The following is a 15,417-nucleotide window of genomic DNA, read 5'->3' as shown; positions in this document are numbered from 1 at the left end:
ATACTATACATACGTTAAAAATAGATATTTACAATGAATCAACCAATTGTATACAATGTAATGGGATACACAAATAAAATATGAATTAATGCCTTTGAATGAACAAGTTATAGGGGGAAATGAAGAACTCAACAAAGCACTTGGAGCACTTTTGATGATGTAGATACTCACTTTTACAGAACAGAGCCGGTTGTATGTGCGATCATCGCTTTGAACTGTGAATCATATCTTCCATAGAAGCAAATCATTCAAATATAGCACGCTGCCTTCATAACTACAGGGGAATCCACCTTCATGCAGTATAAAGCCTTAATCACTGATGGGATTATTATTAATAGGATGATTGTAAAAACGAGAACCACTTGGGGTATGTGAAAAAAACGAATATGTCTTTTGTTCTGCCTATTTAAATTGTTTGGCGAATTGATTAATGTCGTATAAGAATTGAACGAACTGTTGGGAGTCTAACGTGTCCAAGGATACATGAAGGCAACTCACTATTGTTGCAACAATAGTTTTGTTGCGTTCTTCAAAATCGGATTTAAAAGAAAACGTGTTCAGTTGAGAAAATAGAACAAATGGGTCGTGCCCAACATATTTCGAAATAGAAAAATGTAATTAAAGTGTGTTGTCTTAATGGAACATATCATTTAATATTTACTTCTTGAAAACTGAGCACGTGGATTGGAAGTTTCCGATTTGTGATTGTGAGTGTTCCCAGTTGCTCTCGAAGGCAGCACAGTTCCCCGTGGAGAAAAGTGAAAGCCAACGCCCCAATGTGAGACATGACAGCTCCTCAACTCTCCTTTGCTCGCCTCCCCCGTGGCAACTTTCAAGTAGCGAGCACGGCGTCTTCGTAGCTGCTGTGCTGCTTCCTGACTGAGTCCTGCCTGCCGACTTCACCCACACTTATTTTAGTTTTTTTTTCTTCGGTCAGTTAGCACGAAGGCACGCTAGCTTGTGTGTGGGACCAACGGTGCACTGTGGAACTTGTTGCTTGACTTGCTTTAATTAAAACTACGGAGAATAAGAATGGCCGATACGTCAGGGTCCAACTCTGGTGCCAGCTGCGTGGAGAAGCTGAAAAGTTACGTGAGGACTCCGAAAGGCTGTATCCTCGCGGCAGAAATAGTAAGTGATTCACGCCACTCTTCGATTATGCAACTACGGTTAGGATCAGATTGATTATTAGTAAATATTGGGGTCAGATTGATGACTATATGCAACTGCAGGGTCGGGTTCACTCGTAGCTAACTGTTGCTATACGTGCTATTTGGTGTGTTCGGGTCGGAATGTTTACTACATGCCGTTCTATTAGCAATACGCTTCCTTCTCCATTTAAAATGGAGGAACTGTACAAGACATTTTTTTGGTCATTGCGTTGACACTTGCCGCGCTATTCGGGACTTCTGTCTGAACGTTTCGATGTCATAGTAAAAGCTACTTCATGTTAGGCGTTTTTTGGATCAGAGTTTGTTACAAAGATGCAATTTAAACATCTAAGGGAAGGAGGTCGAACTCGTTTTTTGGGCGATAGCTCAATTTTCGTTTTGAGTGCAAAGCTTCCACATCCAGCGCTGGAGAAAATATTTGAGAGCACTGCAAGATGACCACAAGAAAATAAGAGTCCTTCAAAATCACAGATCGGTGTGAGAGCCACTGCTGCTTGCTTTACTTGTGTCATAATCATAAAATCTGACAGAAAATCACAAACACTTGAGGCTACTTTCATGCCAAGACATATTTGTAGGCCTTGGACTGATCATATTGCAATGGTGCACAAGGGTTTTCCAGTACTGTTTATTATCGACAAAAAATTAATAGATAACTAATTTAGGGATCAAAAGTTAAGGATAAGAGCTTATTCAACTATTGTTTTTACCTCACAATTTAAAAATATTTTTTCATGTTTCTTGCATTCTCTCTGGCAGTGTTTGGTTCCTCAAAGGAGGACGATTTACAGCACATTTTTACCACTTCGGCTGAACAGCGCTGTTCCTCCGCCCTCGCACTGCGAGGTCGTTGTAGACTGCGGCTGTCGTTACCATGACAACCAGGGTGGAGCTGGGGCCTTGTAACGAGACGAGCGGGCTCCTGCTCGTCTCGAGTGTGAAAATTGAAGCAAGCGCACATTCCTAGATGGGTTGTGTTTCCCATCATGGACGGAGCACTCCATTACAAGGTGGCCCACGTGCATGGGGCGCATGCGGTGAAAACTCTTGCCTGCGGATGCTAAAATGTATATTGGGCCATTTGTGGCTACCCAATCAAACGGCATGCTTTTTAGCTAGCTAACATAAGATTTATTAGTGTTCCGTTTTTTTTTTTTTACACTAAATGAGTGAACAATTTTTGTGTAATTAACAAGTCCAACTTCAATAATATCTCATTTAGCATACAAACACACGTTTTTCCACTGTTTTCTCTCACTGTGGTAAGCATGGAATGAAAAGCATCTGGTGTGGAGTTTGGAGGATCACAAACAGAGGTTAAGGGTTTCCACCTGTTACTTGTGCTGCCTCTGCCTTCACATTTGGCACCAAAGGGCCAAATGCTGAGCGTTTATGACTCACAGAGAGTCACAACTCAGCCGGGTGTAAAAAGCCTTTCTACTTACCACCTGCTCCGTTTAAAAAAAAAAAAAAAAAAAAAAGAAATGAACCCCTTCATGGAAAGTGCCTAGTTCACTTTTCCAGGGTTCTGCTTCATTGCTCTTGTTTGCGATTCATTAGCTTGTCACCACAGCTGTGCAGTCTGATCAGCTATCTCGCGGCGGCTTGTTAGGTGCTGGAAATAGAAAGGGAAGAATGGTCCTCCTCCAGGGAGAAGTTGCTTGCTGATCGTAAAGTGTTCTCCAACAACCGCCCTTCCCTCCTCCCTGCACCTCCACGCTCATAAGTCAAGTAGCTTATAAAATAGGCTCTCAGATGCAGGCGCTCAATGTTCCACTGACATTAAAGGCACAAATTCCGTGCCGGGTGTGGAGTTTGGGCTGAGGAACAAAGTAAAAGCTCTTGACAAAATCTGGAGTCACACCGTTTTTGTTTATTCCACCCTCATCCAATCTTCCATGTCAGTTAAGTGCTCAAGGAAGTAATCTTCAGCGGTGGATAGCCAAGATAGTGTGCACTGTAGGAAGCATATTCAAGAGCCGGAAGATGGATATCACACACTGTTACTGGGTGTACATGCTAGTGGTGGGTGGCACTAGCAGAAGCGCTCATCTCAATTCTAGTATTTGTGACATGAAATTGGAGAGTGATGTTTCATTAACTGCCACCTGCAAACATCTAAGAGTTGCATGGAAGAAATAGCACAATCTTTAGCTGAGCTTTTAGGACTGGCTGACAGTGTATCACCGGTTTTGAGCCCGTGAGCAATAACGGCATTCAGAAATGAGTATTCACACACAAAATACAATTCTGCGTTTTACGCTAGTGAGACCCACACTGACTGCCGCACATGTGCCAAGCTATGCGAATGCAGCACATCGTCACTGTTGGGTGGTACTCGTACCGTATGTCAGTGTCATTACGAGCATGTCGCCAGAAAAAGCCATGCACATCAAAGTCTGCGGTCACGCAGAGCCGCCTCGGTGCAAAAAGTCTTAATACTTCACTAGCGCACACGACTGTATTATGTCATCTTCACAAAGTCTCTCTCAAAGGTCTTAGAGCCATGAGCGATGCAATAGTTCAAACAACAAGCTGACTACCCCTGTTTAGTAGGCTGGCATTATTCTGCTCTGAGGCTTACCTGCATAGCTCACGGGGATCATTCTGCAACAAAGCATTAATAACCAAACAAAGCAAGCCAACTGAAATGGATCTAACCTTCTTATTTTCATCCATCCACCCATTATTCAAACCACTTATCGTCTCAGACTTTCAATTTAGGTGACAATTGTTTCGCTTTGCTTTAGTAGAACGGGGAAATATAAGTTTCACAACACTCCTCACACATTTTGAGCGTTGAAGAGCACCAATGGATTTTGTTCTCAAGCTATTTTCAACACTTTAAATTGGTTAATATTGCATTAAAATAGCAGACAAAAAGGGGATAGACCAATGGTGTTCATTTGTGAACATATTTGGACATATGGAGTTTCCACCCGACAATATACAGTCTACTGTACATATATTGTGTGTCGCAACCTAAATATAATTTTAATTTCATTAATACCGGTGGATGAAAGAGTGAAGCATGCAGTTACCAAATTACACACGAGTGCCAGGTATGGCTTGTGAATGCGAGGGTGGCAGCCTCTCAAAATATCCACACTATCCTTGTTCTTGCCCACTTCCTCTCTTTGTGGCAACATACTTCTTCTTTGACAATTATGCCATGTTTTTATGATTTAATAAAAGTGATACACTGCAATAATCTGTGTATGGAACCTCAAAACCCGATACAAGGTTGCAGTTTTCCACCGCAGTGCCTCCGTAGGTGTTTGATGGTTCGTCTCAGGCGGCTTTGGACACATTGCCCGAATTTTATTTGGTTACTCGTCAACACTGAAACATCCATCCATAGCACTTATCCTCATTTATTCGCGCGAGAGCTTGAACCTATCCCATCTGACTTTCTGTAAAAAAAACAGTATACTTGGACTTGTGGCCCGCCAATTTTGGGGCACATTTGGGCAAATAATCATTAAATCTCACGTTCACGCTTAAGGGGAAGTTACAGTCTTCAATGAAACTAATGCATTTTTTTGGAATGTGGGAGGGGACTGGCTACTCCGGCCTCAACATGCAAATTCCACACAGGATAGTCCGGAGCCCGGAATCTAACCCTTAGCTCTCAACTGTGAGTCAGAAGTGCCAACCAAATGCTTTACCACACTTTTTTTTGTTGTTGTTGTCGTCGTCAATGACTCGCTGAGGGAACGGAACTTTCCATTTTTTGCTGAACACATGGTATTCTCTTTAGTGAGCTGCTGTAATTGTTGAAGGGGGTAGGGGTAACGCCCTAAAAGTGACTTCCCTAGCAACCGTTGCTGTTTGAGGAGTAACCCTTGACTCTCATGTATCTGCTGACTATATTTAGCCAACCATTCACTGCAGCGCCCCTCCGGTCACTGTGAAAAAATGCAGCTCATTATACAGATGACGCTTGGGTGGACCTTTTCAAACGGGCACCGCGCCAACAGATGTGCGGCTGCGCTGGCAGCATAAAGGTGTCAGCGTTTCTCAGAGGCGCTCTTGTTCCAAGGGAGCCTTGTAGCTGAGCGGGTCGGTCACAGCAGCCGGCGCAGCTCGGAATAGAGCCTCTTTTGTGTGGTGCCGCGTAGGATCTCAAGTACTCCCTGTCCCTCCACTGAGTCAGTCTGTGCCAGTCTGAGAACACGTGGACGAGCGTGGTGGCGTGCGCGTGTAATGCGTACATGGGCGCGTGTGCGGCTGGTGAACGTTGGCACATAACGTAACATATACATGAGTGTGGGGCAAAAAAAGAAAACAATTAACCAATATGATGCACATCGATATAAGGCCCAAGGATTGACACAAATCTATCACTTTTTTTTATTGGCACAGTTTGACTCAATAAACACGATTTTGTTATATTTTGATACGAAATTAATTATGATACAGTAACTTGGCTTTTCTTTAAATACACTTATGACTTATCAATCGAAAGTCTCAATAAACAATACTTTGTTTTCATTGGGGAAAAAGGTAAATTGGTAAAAAAAAGGTAAAAAAAACCCATTGATATCAGAACAAGGTAGTTCTCTTAATGGGGAAGTCAGCCCTAAAAAAATCACTGAAAATTTGTTCTATGCAGCCCGCTAGTCGAAACATGGCATTCCGACTGTGTTTGTGAAACATGAGTTAAGCCGTAAAATCCACCTGTTTTTACCCATCTCAGGGGGAATACATTTTGCCATTTGCTGTCGACTGAAAATGACATCACAGTTGCACCGGTAACGACCAATCATGGCTCAACTTCAGAAAACAGGTGAGCTGTGATTGGTGGTTACCTGAGCAACTGTGATGTCATTTGCAGCTGACAGAAAGTAACAAAATGGCCACCCCTGAGATGGCTAAAAACGGGTGAATTTCACCACTTAATTCATATTCCACCAATGCAATATTAATCAGAATGTTGTGATTAAACTAGTGATGGCACATAGACTATATTATTGCAAATCATTTTTTGGGATTGACCCCTTTAATATTTAAGCTTAAAATGCAACACAACAAGCTCGTTCTCATTTTATACACTAGACTTCTGATCAACTTTTTAAATAATTAAGGCAGCAACTCCTTTTTAGTCTGTCCCACTCCCTTACACAACAGTCGCCGCTGATGATTCATTCTGGTTAGTTGCTGTTTGATCCCATGGCGGCAGTCGAGATGCATCAACAAATTGTTGTGTTCCGTTATATTTCACTCGGCATTTGCACAGCCGATACGCAGTAGTCGTCTTGTCAAGATGATCTCCTTTCTTGCAAAATCCAAAATGTCTCTACATACCCAGCACATTTGGCCACCTGTCATAAAAATAAGATTACAGATATCAAAGTGAATTTACTTTCTTTATATGCAAAACTTAACTTAACCAAGTATAATATTTAGCTACTTTCAATCCACTGGTTGGGCCAAGGTGGGTCGCGCAGTTGAAAGGATAAAAAACTTACAGTACTTTTGTATTTGTTTTATTTTTCTTTTATCCAATGCTGAGAATTATATATTTGGCACCCGTAAAGTAGTGGTGGGGTACATTTTTCTTCGTGTTAATTTACTTAAAAACACAAATTTAAAGCTGTATTGCTGGCGTCCGCTGAGAAAGACACAGGCTCGTCGTCCCACGCGTCACTCTTTGCTTTAATATGTGTACTCTGTTTCTTTTTACAAGTAAACCATACTCCAATTTATACATTTGAATCTTTTTTTTTCAATTATTTAAGATAAAACAAATTTGACTTGTTTGAAAATTGTTTCCATTTATAATTTCTTTTCTGTTTTCTACCCCAAAAATAAGAAGAATAATCGTGATTTCAACTATAATGTGATATAAAATAATGTGATAATTTTTTTTTCATAATCGAGCAGTCCTACTGCAATTTATTTACTTATTTATTTTTTAATTATTAAAAAGTTTTGAGACGTGCATTTTTGTTTAGACCAATCCTTGTCGCCTTTTTTCCCCCCCGGTTTTACCGATTTCCCTTTGCATCCGTCTATGACGGACTCTTGACGCATGTCAAATCTCCGTCACGTAACGCCAATTATTAAACCCACAAGCTAGCAAAATGAGTAAAAACAGACGTTTGGAAAGTTTCTTTGCGATGGCAAACAGGCCCATTGATGAGACAACATAAGAGCCTATGACAAAGAAGAAAAACAAAGTTGCCTTTCACAGATATGAGCAGGCGACCTCGTTGAAATATGGATTTATTGCAACAGGTGATTCACACACTATAAGCCCGTTCTGCACGATACGTGACGAGCAGCTCTTCATTTAACGTTAAACAGAGTTATTTGCGGACTTTATATTTGCGCTGTGGTGCCTTGTTCTGTTGTTGCGTTTCAGGAGGACCTTGCTAATACAGTTACATAAAAATGCGGCTTCAGGTTCCTTGTTCTAGCTACAAAAACACGATACTATACTTTCCATATTACAACCTTGTTGTTACACTTTATTGGCGTTTGCGCTGCTTGTAAAGGCACGTAAAAATACTCAGTGGATTCACATTTGCTGTTATACCATTTTATTAGTCAACTAAGGTTTGAGAGTTTACTAATTCGTGGCTTACTAACAAATATTTACTATAAAATTAAACACTGCTCAAGTCCTAAAATGGCAAGGCTTTAAATGCTTGTAATCATTGGTCAATGTTGTTTGAATTCATGCGCCCACGCTGCTTGACAATAGCTTGATTCAAAGTGGGCCGATTGTAGGCAGCCGTGTGTGTGTGAGTTATGATTATTTTCTTTCCAAGCTGGCAGCTCTTTAGGGGAATGGATCGAAAAGAATGCAGACCTTCTTTTTTCCCTCATATGGAAAAACATGAACTTTGAACATGCGGGTCAGAGTATTCTGGAGTATTCGCATGCTTGTGGGAACTCCTCTGACAGGGTGTTGGGTTTTCAAAGTGTGGTATGTGGGCTTCCACTTCAACATTGGCATTTCATATTTAAGAACTTTTTGTATTTGGACTACCGTTTTTAATGTTAAATTTATGTGTCATAATATTTTGGGATTGAATCACTGATTTGATTTATTCATGCACAGCACCCATGTTCCAACTGTTCATGAGGTTGCAATGGTTTATGAAATATTAAATGCTTTTTAGGAATAAAACATCTACTTGTTGATCACTCGGGGCTACTAGACTACTGTATTGTGATGTTGGGTGTTTAGGTGGTACATTGGGACAGTGTTTGTTCCATGAAGTTGTTTCTAACTCAAAACACACTTATCTAGGCTCTTCTTTCCCTGTTCAAATGAATTAATTAATCCACTCCATCACCCAATAAAACCCCAAATATTTTTTGTGACATTTCTTAATATGAAAATAGAATTATTTGGTATTGGGCTAAAAAACAGATAGTGATAATAATTAATTTAATTTATAAATAAATTCAACGTTTTAGCATTATTTCATTTTGCCGCTCCTTCTGGTTTGGGGGCCTAGGCCACCAGGGGGCAGTATAATATATACAAACGGATGGAACCAAAAAGATTGCGTCAACAGTTCAGCAAGCTGCAGAAATAAAAAGAACAAAGCAGATTAATCTGTCCATTTATATCCATTTTCGGGTGCTGCCTTTTTTATGTACTGCCATCTGCTGTCAACAAAAATAGACATTAAACTGCCGACGGATTCGCATTGCGAACGTCACCATGGCAAACGCAGAAACCAGGTGAGCTGTGACCGTTTGACGTCACTTTTAGTCGACAGCCGAAGTTAAGACAAGGAAAGACAAGACAAGACAATTTTATTTATTCAGCGCATTACTGGACAAGGTAAGAAGGTGGCATAGGACAAAATGGCCGCCCCATGAGGGGGATGTGAACGGATGGATTTATCTGCTTAATTGTTATTCCACAAATGCGATAATCAAATTTAACTAATAGGATATTTCCAACATATTATTGTAAATATTCTTTTTGCCCAAATGTTTCCCTTTCAGCGAGCATACTTTTGTAACTTACATGGTGCAGTTGAATACAGAATGTGAAATTCGTTGTTTTATGTTTGGTTTGAGTGTAAACTTCAAAATCGAATGACACAAAAACACTTGAACTAAGAACGTGGCCTCTTTTTAGAAGAATTGCTCACTATCTGCCAAACGCAACTGACTTGAGTTGGCTGCCTCCATCTTACTCTTGTATGTAAAAAAAAAACTAAAAAAATTGTTTTAAATAAATAAATAAATTGCCAGGTGGCGGCTCGTATCTTGAACAACTTGACTCACTTGTAAGTCGGGGTACTGTACTTAGAGAACCAAATATTTTTAAGTTTGCTCACCACTGGTGACTGTTGTCGTCCTTCCTCCACGCTCACAGCTCATCAGCTTCATCATCATCATCTGCTACGCTGCGTCCCTCTATGGAGGCTACTCGGCCGTGGCCATCTGCGAGATGGTCTTCGCCATTGTCTTCTTCGTCATCTTCATGATGGATCTGGACAAGCAGTTCCAACTGGTCAACTGGATGTGGAGCGTGAGTGCCAAGCGCGTGACGTCATCGAGATCGGTTCACGCAAAAACCTTACCTTCCTCTTTTGCCCTTTTTGCTCAGGATCTGTTCCGGGCCGGCATTGGCGCAATCCTTTACATCATCACTTCGCTGGTGTGTGTAATTGGAGGAGCCGGGGACGGCGCTCGCATCGCAGGCGGGGTCAGTGAAGCTGGCTCACATGCTCTCAAATGGTTTCATTCATGCATATTTCCTGCTTCCTCCACGCACAGAATGTTGAATTAATTGATTAGTTAACAATCACTTAGTTGTTACGTTTTCAACCTTTTTGCGATATATTAGATTATTGAATTTTTTTTTTTAAGAACCTTGTTTGAGATCTGTGCCATTTTGATGGAAAATGCACTGTAACCTTTGGACTTATTTTGACCTTCTCTAAACTTGTGAATGCACATCTGTGCAAAAAATTCACAACGGGTGATCCATGAATTAACCTGTAAATTTCCTGGCCCAATAAGTAATTTAACAGTCCATTTCATCATATTGTTCACATTTTTTACACAAGTGATCAACAGTGCTGTCATGCTCTCATACGGAAATGGCCCTGAGGTTAAGAGTTTCATCAGCAGGTTGCAACAGAGAGACTGGAAGAGTCACAGAAAGACTGAGCAGGGTGTTTATGCGCAACCAACTTCCACATTTCCTTTCGGTTGAGGTGATTAGCAGAGCAAACGGTTTACTCCGTTTTTTTTTAATTTCACATTAACATTAGAATAATGAAAGACTCTCCCTCAGAAATATGTGCAGCACATTCCAGCCATCTTTCTTTTATTGTTGTGTAAAATCAAATGAAAACAACAAGTCGGGCAAATACAATGCGTCCTTGCATTGCACAATCTTTGTATTGTTCTCTCTTGGGCCTTATGTGGATGGATGAATCCCGAGCCCATTGGCCCATTTGAATGCTTGACCCTTTGTGGTGTCAGTGTTAAGTATTTTTTTTTCATGTACTCCTGTTTTTTGTGCTTGAGTTTAAAAATAATGGATTCCAGTATCAGACTTGCTGTAAAACTTGAAGGTTTCTGTCAATCTTCAGAAATTCACAGATGAGGAAATAATCAAATACGATGCCAGGAAACACAATGACTCACATATTCCGTATTACTCTTCCGCTACAAACGTAAAGCAACTTGGCCAAATCGGGTGATTGTTTTCAAAGGATTAGAAAACATCTCATCCAGGAATGGCCATCAGAGAAAGAGGACGGGACCCCGACTTTGAGCTTGCCTTTACCTGCGTCCCTGCCAGACCGAACTCAGCCTTTTCCGGACATCACTCTTTCGAAAGCACACCCAGACAAATGTTTTACCACACTTGGGACAGCAAACACAACTTTGCACGTTATTGACAATCAAATTAAATTTGGCAGAGGTTGTTGTAAAGTAATATTAAAGTCATTTAATGGTAAATATTTTCATTCAAATTAGTTTGGGTAGTAAATTGGAGGAAACGAGAAGAGCGCGTCACGGACAGCTGCAATTGCATCAACGGCCCGCTGCCGCAACCAAGAAAGCGTTGCATCATGTTTTCTTGTCAAGGGTTTCATTTATTTTCTTGATGATGGTAAGGAGGCAAGAATTCGGATTTAGGTTGGCTTCTGATTGGCACTGATTGAACATCGTAAGTACCGTAGTTCACTCCTTGCTTTTAAAATTATGAACAAATAATTGAAAAAAAAAAGTCCACTTCAATGGTTTATTCTGCCCGTTCCTGGTTCACATTCAATGCCTTTTTTGTTCAACTTTGTAAAACTACATCCAGCAAAGTCTCTGTGTAGATTTGGAGTGTTCGATTAGCTTGTCTTACATAACGCATACTATAGGTGCAACCCTTCCAAATGAATACAGAATGGAAACTAAATAGTGGACACATAATAGACACTAGAATACAACTTTATTTGTATAGCGCATGTCACAACAGCTGCAGCTGTAATTAAGCACTTTACATATAATATCATACGGTAGCAATAAATCAATAACAACTGTGAAAACAAGTTGATGTTCTTGTCTGTTATTTCTGAATTGAACTGAATAATGTTTGGTAGTGTTGCTTCATGCTCGGCCACAAAATTTTTAAAGCTAGAAACTATTAGTATGAATTATTCACACCACAGGGAAGGTTTTACCGGCAAGTTTTTGTTGCTTAAATATGGCATCGTCATGTGCATACAAGTACACTCTACTTTTCCGCGTCCTAACATGTCGAATACAAACGCAGGCAATTTACGACTTCTGTCTTGACATTTATCAAGGTGATTAAATGGGTGGAACTGCGACGCATGACTCACTGTCATGGCAGTGCTGAGGTAATAAAACCAAGTGAGTATTTCTTCGAAGCTGGGCAGTTGTTTCAAAAAAACAACAACAAAAAAAAGACAGCAAAGCTTTTGCCGCAAGTGCAACAATGCCCAAAAACAAAGTTGGGTCACATGTGAGCGAGCGGTTGTGATGTGAAGATGTTTACTTGTGCTCTGCCTTCACAAAGGCACTGCATTGGGCAGTGAACGCGTCATGCGTCATGTCTATTTACTGCACATGACGACGCTCAAAGACGGCATAAATTTCTTGTGAGGGCTCATGGAAAAATTATTGGAATTGTATGCTGAAGTCGAACCAGTCACATCAGGGCTGGTATATCAGAACTACATATTTTTTTGTGACTCATGTAAAAATGTATCATTATTGCCCCGCCCACTAAATTCTTTTGAAATTGCAATTTAGGATGTGACAGAGCACAAAAATGTGTCAGAAATTGGTGAATTTTAAAAAAGTGAACCACAAATTGTTGACTGTTATCTGCATCTGAATTGAGTGCATTCCTTTGTTTCAGGTGTTTGGCTTGATTGCCGGTTTGCTGTTCGCCTACGACACATACACCATCTTCTTGCAAATCAAGAGCACCAGGCAGCACACAGCAGCTGCCACTGGTGAGACGAATCACCAATCATTTTGAAACTGTTACTCTGGATTTACACTGAATGGTTCATGTATACTGTACAAAGATAATACTATCAGATTCAGGAAAACGCGGATCAAAACTAATTTGACTGTAGTAAAAATGGACTGATCGGATCGACTCTGTCATCGTGTTGTAGAACTAGCACCGTTGTTGTTGTTTGTTTGGCCTGAAATCCTGATTATGTACAAAATACGGACTGTGCACTGCCACTCTTATTGAAAATTTGCTAGTAATTAATCCCCAATAAGGTTTGTAATTACCTTTAGGTACCACAAGATGGCAGCAAAGCCCTGTTTTTATTATTCGACCAGTGAATGAAATGGCTGAAGCTCTCCTACTCATTTTAAAAGATGTCCTTGTCACCTAGATGACACAAAATGAAGTACATAATTGGTTTACTGTACGTGATCATTTTGTTTTACATGGACGTGCTGTTGCGCTTACTCTATGAATATCTGCACTTTTTTTAATCAATCCATTATCTGAAACACTTATAATGCACAAAAATAATTTGCAATAAATTATGTCATATATGGCCGGTTTTAGAACCACTGCGTTCGACGTATGTGCATGTTTCATATGTCTAGGTACATGTCAGATGAAAATATCTGAACATGCTCATGGGCTATAAATAGATGTGAGCTCTAAAATGGGAATTGAACATTTAGACATTCAGCGTAAATCCAGTGTAGGAAAATGCGCTTCGAAATATATGTGTAATATATTTAATTTCCCTTTGTTTTGTTCCGTGTGTTTTTCTTAGATGACGGAGTCTAAGCACGTCAATGTGTGTGCCTCTGTTGAGCATGCAGCGGAACAACAAGAAGATGGCAGAAGTGGGGAGGGGACAAAAGACAGTAAAAGGAACAGGTCAAAGTTCAAATCCATGTCAACACCAAAATTTTCTATTTTTTTTTTTTTTTTTTTTCACGAGCCGCACCTAAAAGGAGGACAACCATGGCGATGACAAAGCGGCACCACACATCTGTGCCTGTATGTCAACTCTGGCGGGAGTGCCCCTCGTAAACCAGAAACTCAGCGTGGGATCATCAGCTAAAAGGGGAATCATGTAAGTGATAGGCCATGTCAAAGGTCGGCACCGAACCAGCGTCTGTCCTCTCGCAGCTCGTCTCGTCAATTTCCATTTTTAATGGACTACTGTAGTTAGTAGTAACCTTTTTGTTTAAATGTCTTTGGGTGCCTTTGACATTATTTAACATCATAATGATCAGCCTCATGTGTTTTTATTTTTTTATTTTATCTTTTTAAAATATGTCATTCAGTCTGTTCATAAGTGATGTCCTTCACTGTGTGTCCAAGTGCCTGTGTGGTCATTTGAGATTCCACGTTCCGAAACACTTGAAGTCATCTACCTGCTTGGAACTAGCAATTTTTATTTTACCCATTTAACTTTTTTATTTGAACTGCTGACATCCACTCACCGTTAAATATCATTCTTGTGTGTCACAGTCTTACTGTGTGGTTCCGCGTTATCATAAGCATCACATGTGTTTAATCGCTAACACGTTTGTGTAAGTTTGTATCGATGAATCCAGCCCAACTCCGTTACATCATGTTCTTTTTCACGCTTGCATTGAACCTCCCTGCGTCCTGTGACAGGACACATGAAGAAAAACAGGCATATGTGACAATATGTCTGATTTCATTCAGTCATTAATCTTTTTTTTTGTTTAAATTTGTTTCCTCAATTTCCTGGTTGTTGGTTTGTTTAAAAAAAACTGCCATTGTGGTTTCTAACGTGCTTTTCAAATATCATTTCACAGTCTAAAGCAACTTTAGCTTTGGGAAATAAAAGCCATTGTTACAACAAATATGCTTTCACTAGCATTTTTTAAATTCACATTTGAAAGTATAAGATAATGTCATATCTTGCAATTTTTATTTTATCTTAAGTATGATTTGGCTTGCAGAAAACAAAACACGAAAATAATTGCAAAATTAACCTATTTATATATTTAAGCTATACATAATGTTACAGTGGTCTAAAACTTTCTTTTTTAAATCCAGAGTTTAGTGCATTTGTTAAAGGTACAGCTCGGTTGTATGTAACGTTTAATGTTTTTTGTGATACAATGCAATCCAACGTTATTTGTATAGCGCATTTCATAACGGTTGCAACTGTAACATAGCACTCAATACCGAGAAACATTGCACTGGTACTTTTTTAATTGGCGAAGTTCAAAATGTTTCTTGGGTAACAAACTGCGTTAGACTTGCTTTCTACCAGACTGCCAGTAGATGTCATTCGACGACTAAATATGGAGCATTGAATACCAAGCTCAGTAGATTCTTGACACGTAAAATGATTAGGTGGGGGTCAAGCCGTAATGGCTATAGTTCATACACGACTATTTGTTTGTTAGAAATGCATCGTCCTTGATTTGATGTGTGACTAAGCTTAAGTACTGAGTTTTTTTCTCTTAATATATCTGCAGGGCTTAAAAATAATAAGGAAGATATGAGTTTTTATCTCAAATGTTAAATTGCGATAAGGCTTTGTATCATGCGAGTGCTGGTGTTTAAAACTAAGCACATTAGTCGTTCCTCTTATTACTGCGTAAACCGCACATGCAAGTGCACACCTCTTTCCTCAAGGTAAAGATGGAGGTAATGAAGTTAGCAAGAACTTCGTATCTGCCAGTAAATAAGCGGTCAAACTTTCAAAACAAAAGCTATCTTCTGTCAACGGACACAATTCAATCTTCTAGTGCCTTTATCAAAAATCTA

General features: G+C 39.9%; 1 protein-coding gene across 1 annotated transcript; it reads left to right on the top strand.

Moving 5' to 3' along the window:
- The first annotated feature begins 726 nt into the window (after window positions 1-726).
- plp2b (proteolipid protein 2b) lies at window positions 727-14,410 on the top strand. Its single transcript, XM_088292000.1, has 5 exons — window positions 727-1,131; window positions 9,520-9,675; window positions 9,754-9,852; window positions 12,541-12,637; window positions 13,433-14,410. The coding sequence occupies exons 1-5, from the start codon at window positions 1,033-1,035 to the stop codon at window positions 13,444-13,446; spliced, it is 465 nt and encodes a 154-aa protein (XP_088148126.1). The 5' UTR covers window positions 727-1,032; the 3' UTR covers window positions 13,447-14,410.
- Window positions 14,411-15,417: the final 1,007 nt, after the last annotated feature.

Source organism: Idiotropiscis lumnitzeri, chromosome 3, assembly GCF_059441095.1.
Source record: "Idiotropiscis lumnitzeri isolate Australia: NSW breed Sydney's pygmy pipehorse chromosome 3, RoL_Ilum_1.0, whole genome shotgun sequence".
Classification (NCBI taxonomy): domain Eukaryota; kingdom Metazoa; phylum Chordata; class Actinopteri; order Syngnathiformes; family Syngnathidae; genus Idiotropiscis; species Idiotropiscis lumnitzeri.
This window is presented reverse-complemented; position numbering and strand designations above follow the sequence as displayed.

Coding starts and splice junctions, on each gene's coding strand:
- plp2b (XM_088292000.1), top strand. CDS start 1,033: ATGGCCGATACGTCAGGGTCCAACTCTGGTGCCAGCTGCGTGGAGAAG. Junction 1,132..9,519: donor GTATCCTCGCGGCAGAAATA/GTAAGTGATTCA, acceptor CCACGCTCACAG/CTCATCAGCTTCATCATCAT. Junction 9,853..12,540: donor GCGCTCGCATCGCAGGCGGG/GTCAGTGAAGCT, acceptor CCTTTGTTTCAG/GTGTTTGGCTTGATTGCCGG.